Source organism: Pteropus vampyrus, unplaced genomic scaffold, assembly GCF_000151845.1.
Source record: "Pteropus vampyrus isolate Shadow unplaced genomic scaffold, Pvam_2.0 Scaffold194, whole genome shotgun sequence".
NCBI classification, from domain to species: Eukaryota; Metazoa; Chordata; class Mammalia; order Chiroptera; family Pteropodidae; genus Pteropus; species Pteropus vampyrus.
The window spans coordinates 288,769-295,604 of NW_011888975.1; the positions used below are offsets into that span (position 1 = coordinate 288,769).

The 6,836-nt window shown below is 50.3% G+C and overlaps 1 protein-coding gene across 2 annotated transcripts in view; it reads left to right on the forward strand.

Moving 5' to 3' along the window:
* Window positions 1-6,836, forward strand: part of TNFSF4 (TNF superfamily member 4) — a 26,937-nt gene that overhangs the window by 14,136 nt on the left and 5,965 nt on the right. The window contains exons 1-3 of one of the 2 annotated variants that reach the window (XM_023537588.1): window positions 3,204-3,409; window positions 3,655-3,703; window positions 5,154-5,549. In XM_023537588.1, the coding sequence (XP_023393356.1) occupies window positions 3,326-3,409; window positions 3,655-3,703; window positions 5,154-5,503 (483 nt within the window). In that variant the 5' untranslated portion in view covers window positions 3,204-3,325 and the 3' untranslated portion in view covers window positions 5,504-5,549. Of the gene's footprint in view, window positions 1-3,203; window positions 3,410-3,654; window positions 3,704-5,153; window positions 5,550-6,836 lie in introns of those variants that run through there. The other variant, XM_011371696.2, reaches the window with a different exon arrangement.

Below are 6,836 nucleotides of genomic sequence, written 5' to 3' on the forward strand. Positions count from 1 at the left end.
TTTACTTTACCCACATGCACAAACATGGTCTTTTTTTTCTATATCGAGAAAAGCAAAATCCTGAGATCTTCTCCAGATACAAAGAAAATGGAAACTATCACAGGTCCCAGAGGGTCTTCACATGAGGACAAACTATGGAACAAGGTGTCTTCAATCCGGAAAGTCCGAAGATCCCCGCACTATCCCCGAGGGCGAAATGCAAACCCCTGTCAGTCTGCTCACCGGAATCGGAGTGCAGCCCCGGCGTGCGAACGAGACGGTCTCAGACGCGCGCGCGGACGAGAAGCCATCTTCCAGAGGAGACGCACGTCTTACCGCCGGAGAAACCGAGGCCGCGGGGGTGGCGGGATTCGACGCCGGCCCTGCCGCCCAGGACGAGTCTCGCTGTCCCGCACCCGCAGCGTTTCCTCCCCGTTTGGATCTGGAGCGAGGAGAAACGGCTGTGGGGGTTTCGTGAGCCTTCCTGTCCTCGTGTCCGCTTCGGCGCCAAGCTTGGAGGAGAGACGCTGTCGCGCGCAAAGCTAGGCAGGGTGGTGACCTCGCCGTGACTTCATCCTGAGGGCGCATGGCCCCCACCTGGGTTGGAGGGCTGCCATGAGTGACGTCACGAAAACAGGAGCAGCGGAGCACCCATGGTCGGAGGGACATTCTGGGTGGTAGAACCAGGGAAGCAAGTATTTTCGAATGCTTGTCGGGCACACCGCCGGGTGCAGTCACAAAGTTCTCTTTTTAAACGTCACAGTCATCTCTGGAACATGCCGATGACAGTCGCTTTATTTCCACAGGTGTGCAAGCTAATAACAAATTCCTACAAGGAAGGGTTCCGACCAGATTTGCACATTGGGGTGATCCCTGTGTGGCCGTGGACCTCGGTCCCTCCTCCACCTCACACATCCTGGCTGACAGGTGCCGCTCGGCCTGGCACTGAGCGTCTGTGAGCCAGAGCCTTATTTCCTTGGGGAGAGATCGTCTGAGAGGGAATGGGTGGGCACGTGTGAGTGAGAAGGCTCCTTCGGGTTTTCTGACAGTGCTCTCTTCGCCCTCGGCTGCTCTTCGCTCCTTCTCCTTGAGGAAAAAAAAAAAAAATATATTGATATGCAATACTCCAGGTCTGGGAACTCAGATGACTGTGGCCATCCCAGGATCTTTCTGGAAAAGCGGAATTTGAGCAGACTTGTTTAAATAAGTGATTATGTTCATGCTGAATCTACTGGCATGGATATAAATTCCAGTTAGTTGAGAAAGGGAAGAATTTCACAGCCAAGTTCATGAGGCTGGGGTGCCTAGCTGTTGTGGAAATCCTTTTGCTCTTGCTTCTGGGACCTACAGATCACATTTCCCAGACTCCTTTGCCAAAAACAAACAAACGAGCTAAAAAACAACAACAACAACAACAACAACAACAACAACAAAACCCACAATAATAAAGCTCGGAAATGGTATATAATATTTCTAAATTCACACACCTGGAGAAGTCACCACTGAACTGAATCTGACTCTGTGACCGCCCACTGCGCTCCACTCAATGGCAAAGAGAGAGAGAAAATGGTTGGCTGGAGCGTCGGGCACAGAAAGGGTGTGTGTGGCAGTAGAGCTCGATAAGGAGGTTGGAGCTGGGCCCTGTGGGGGTGCTTCTGGGCAGCGGGGGACAGTCGGTGTGAGGTAATCAGGAGTGGAGGACGAGGGGGAGGTTGTGGCCGGGCAGGGAGCCGGGGGAAGGAACGTTTGTTTCGTTTCACGCCATCGCCTGGACTGGATGGCGTTGCTGCTGGTTCGAGGCTCGTGTGAGAAGACGCTCGCTTCTACCACCGGGAAACTGTCAGGAGAAGGAACAGAAAGTCTCGGTCTGCAGTTCCGGTAGAGCCACCCAAGAGAGGAAGTGATTTCCTTGCTGCCCCTTGGCATCCTGGTCCCAGAGAATGTCCTCTGCCACTCCCACCATGACTTCAGCAGCATCCTTTCGAACGCCGGGGAATTTCTTTGCATGGCAGGAAGCATTTGGAGATTTTGCAAAGTCGGTCAAATAATCTAATCACGAGGCCTTTAGATCAGAGAGCTTGACGTAAGTTTGGGAATGCGGAGGCTTTGTTTCTTTCCTCTTTTATGAAAATGGACTTAGAATTGCAGCTTCCGAAATCTGAATCATGGACCGTTTGTGCTGAACGGGATCTCTGCGGTCTCCCGGCAACTTTTACAAACGAGAAAACAGATATTTAGAGAAGTTATAAAACCTGCCAAGATGCTGCCGGCTGAGCTCTCTCTGCGCTTCCCCCACGGGCCACCTCTGACTTGAACGAGGAGGCCATTTTGTTCTGAGAGCAGTGGGGCTTTTCTTTGCCCCGGGGATTATGGTGAGAGGGTGACACGGCTTTTGAGAGGCCTTCTTCCAGAACGTGGCACGAAGGGTACCAGTTCAGCCGTGACAAACGCTTTGCAGAGGGGAGAGGGCCAAAGACGCCTCTCCTCATGTGCTCGCCACGGCCCTGGCGGGGCTCGGGAAGGCTGTCCCTTCCACCTGGCTGTCCCAGCCCGGCCAGGCTTGTGATCTCACGGATGAGGGACGTCCGGGCGTTCCTCGCCCGTGGGAAGAGCTGTTGTCCTTCTTGGTGGTGCTTCCCACCGGCCCCGCTCCTCCCGATTTCCCTTTGTCATAGGCAATAGAGGCGGACGGTATGGCATTTTGAAAATGTAAAAATCGAGCATGAAAGGTGAGGGGCCCTCCCACTCTGGACTTCAGGCTTTCAGATGCTTTCCCGGGCATCGTTTGCGACCCGTGTGTGTGTGTGCGCGCACACACGTGTGTGCGTTCTTTCAGGAAGAGCCCGTGCCACACGAGCCTCGCCATTGGAATGTGCTGGACACGTGATTCTGCCTTCCGCTTTGTTCACGCTGGGTATTTTGGAATCTGCTCCCTACCAAACTTTGTTCTTTTAACCACCAAATTGCGACAGACTTTTTATCTACCAGGCTCGATCTCTTTACTGTTTGACTTCTTTCTCGCTCTTGAAGTACTCTCTTGGTTCAAGTGAGATTTTTCAAGCTGTTAGAGAGAAGGGGAAAACCCAACGTTAGAAAAAGTTACAGTCAGATCTACTGAACCTTGAAGGATTAGACCACTTTTTATTGCCCGTATGCCCTGAAAGTAAAACTCTCTGGCTCCCGCATGACAGTGAAAGAGCAAGCAGCCAAGAAGCATCTAGAACTCGCTCCCAGTGCATTCTGGGTGTCTGTGGCCGTGATGGATGGATGATGGGTCACAGCCTTCTCCACGGGGGCGGGGAGGGGGGATCTCCGTGATTAGGTTTCTCGACAAGATGACTGTTAAATGCTCTGTTTTCCAAAAGGGACAACTGGGGCCTCATCAGCCGAAACAGCACACCAGACGAGAGTTTGGCAGAAGCCAGCAAAGGTCTCAGCTGCTCGCGGGAGAGAGCAGAATACTCTCTTGGCTTCTCTGCAGAGATATTATAGAAGAGCATTATGCGGGGGCAGGAAGGAGGTCTGGCTCCAATCTTCATAGGAAAAAAACCAAGTTTTCTGTCACGTCGCTCCTTCTATGGGTGACACTTTTGTTTCACATGATAGGACTTGTCAAGTCCATTGGTTGACTTTTTATATTTTTTTCCTAAAAATATATTCTTTTTTGTCTTCCAGGTGCCACCTCAGTATCCTCCAATTCAAAGTATCAGAGCACAATTTACCAGTAAGTATTGTCAAAAGTCCAATAGATTCATATTTTTAAAAGAATCTTCTCTGCAGTCTCTTTAATTTCCTCCAGAACACAATGTCCCTCTTAGCGAACCATTAAATCTGGGAATCACTGGAGCCTGCATATTGTTTTCATTAGGAACAAAGGAGGGTGTGTGAGGAAGGGGAGCACTTAATGACCAAATCCGAGCTTGTCACTGTATCCATTACTTTGTATGCCGCACTCAGGATTCCTCTGAGTGCAAGTCGGTCTGACTGTGTGACACATCATTTCCCACTAATTCTACTACGGGACAAGAATTTACCTTAATGAGAGTTGGCAGAGGCCCCAGGTATGAAAGAAGGTGATACTTTAACTGCCAGGAGAGTGTAATTTGGATCTTTGATTAACACGAGGACAACCGCCAGAAGTTTCTCTAAGGCTGTTTGTTTGTTTATTAAGTCCCGGGGCTGAAGGGAAGTGCATCTTGCCCTCCAGAGTGGTCCTCATTCTCAGATCAAAGTACAGCCCTTGGGTCTGGTACAGAGTCAGAAGTACTGAATTATGCCCAGCGGTGGGGCGTCCTCTGTCGCAACCGCAAGGGACGTGGGTCAGAGTGGAGAGTCGCTTGGCCCTTCAGGACGAGACTGGGGCTGACGGGAAGAAAAGAAACCTAGGCTTTTTGGCTTACACTGGTGCTGGCTCCACACAAGGGTCCCAAAGCCATCTCTCTGTGGCCTTCTTCTCTTCCTCCTTTGTCTTCTTCCGTGGCGGCAGCTCTGCCCAAGACGTCTTCCAGGAGAAACTGGCAACAGAAAGGTAAACGGGAGAAGCAGGTCTGTGCTCCCGAGCTCTGGCACCTGCTTCCCACTGGGCAGGAATTGAGCCCGCCGGCTTGCTGTGCATAGTGGCGTCACTAAGCGTAAGCGACTGCAGACATAGGTCAGTAAGTGCTGTCGTGTCAGTGTTCGGTGCCCGGGGCACGTGGACACTCTGCGTTTCATGGTCAGTGCAGAGAGGACAGGGCGGAGTTCGTGCGATTGCTCTGCGTGGAGAGCAACCCACCGCCCTTTCGTCCGGCCTTTGTGCCAGTCCAGCCCCTGAGCAAGACGAGAAGCACTGAAGTTGCCAACCCTGCCTCGGTTCGAAAACGAATCAGGGAAATGCTCCATTTCTTGCCATGGGTCTGTTGTGACAACGTCCGATTGCTATCATCTGCCAGCTCTTCAATGCTGGCCCCAGCAGAAACTCTCCCGGCTCCGAGTGTTAGCTTCACCTCCTCTTCCATTCTCCAGGTGAAGCAGAGTCTGGCCCTCAGGTGGAAACACGGTGCCCTCTTCCTCTCATTCTTCTCCAAATCTCTGCCTGCCACTTTCTCTTCACGTGTGAAAGATGCACTGGAAGGCGTTACCCAAAGCTGTGCTATGCAGTCATTTTTTTTTTTTCCAATTCTTCTCCTTTGCAGAGTGTGACAATGAGAAAGGCTTCATCATCACATCTCCAAACCAGGAGACGACCATGAAGCTGCAAGACAACTCGGTCCTCGTCCGCTGTGACGGGTTTTATCTCGTCTCCCTGAAGGGCTACTTCTCACAAGAGCTCAGCCTCAGCCTTCATTACCGGAAGGGTCGAGAACCCCTCTTCTCCCTGAGCAAGGTCAAGTACGTCAGCTCCATCGCCGTGGTCTATCTGGGTTTCAAGGACAAAATCTACTTGAATGTGACCACTCACAGTACCTCCTGTGAAGACATTCAGGTGAATGGTGGGGAACTGATTCTCATTCATCAAAGTCCTGGTGGATTCTGCGCCTACTGAGGATCTGATGGCCACACCGAAGCCGGGCACCAAGCGTGAGTGTCACATCAGGGGTGGACAGGACACTGATGCTTCCTTGGAAGTGGGAGTCATCCCAGCTCAGCCCCCGTAGATGGCCACACAGGCTGTGACCGGAAGAAGATTCCCCCGCCCCGACTCAGGGATATTTAAAACTTATTGTACATGTCACTTAACTTTATTTATCCTCATATCTTTTAAATCCCCAGCCCTCATCCCTCACAACTGCCTCAAGTATATAAGGTACTTCTGCAGAACGAGAATATGCAGGGCCTCTTCCTTAAGACACCCTGTTTCCATTGGTCAAGAATTCGTCAGAAGAAACTTTCTTTATTGAAAAAGACACTGGACTACTATCTGCTGGGAATTTGACATCTGGCATCGTCAAAATGGAAAGGACCCAGGAGAGGGCTTATCGATCTGCCAAAGGTGGCATGGACCTACTCCTGGCAGCCAAAGCTGCCTCGCCAAGATGCAACTGGTCGCAGTTTGCGTGTGTCCTAAATACCTCTCTCCTTTGGTGACGTTCAGAAGGAAAATCGACTCACGAACGGCGCCCTGGCTTTGAACGTGGGCGGCTGAAGACTACTCGGAGCGCTGGGCTGTTTCTTTACCGCTTTGCTTTCTCGGCCTCCAAGTGTTCTTAGTAGAAATTTCCTCGCAAAAAAAAACCATCTTGGGATGTGAGGCTTTGAAAAAATCTACTCGATAATCTAAGGAAAACCGAGAGATTTTTCTAATTTGGGAAAGTGAGAGAATATCTTTAGCGCACGGGAGAGCAGTGGAACTGGACCTCTCAGGGTAAATGTCGCCAAGAATTTACACAGTCTGGGGAGGAAATGCGTTCTTTCCATTTGTGTGCACCCTCCTGCTTCTGCTGATACACCCTCAGTCCCGCGCCCTGTACACATACCCCACATGGCTAGTTTCAGAAAGGAGGCAATTCTGGTATTAGATGCAACTTTATTTCAAGAGACACCGAGAACCTATTGTATCTTATGAAACACAGTGATCTCGGTCTAGAAACACCATAATATCGTGTAGGGTCCCACAATGATAATTGAGCCTAGAGGATTCAACTTTCAATGCTTTCAGAGGAATAAGACCCCCTTATTTTCAGTTTCAATGTCCCTCTTGATGTATCAGATTTACATGGCATTGTGGACAAATGAAATTTTTCGTAAGTCAAATTTCTAGATGATTTGTAAGCTCTCAAAGTTTTTGACAAATTTCTTTTTAATGGTAGCCAATGTTTCCCTGTCATTTTAAATAGAATGCACAATATATCAAACAGTTTTTCTGGATGATTCTGTGT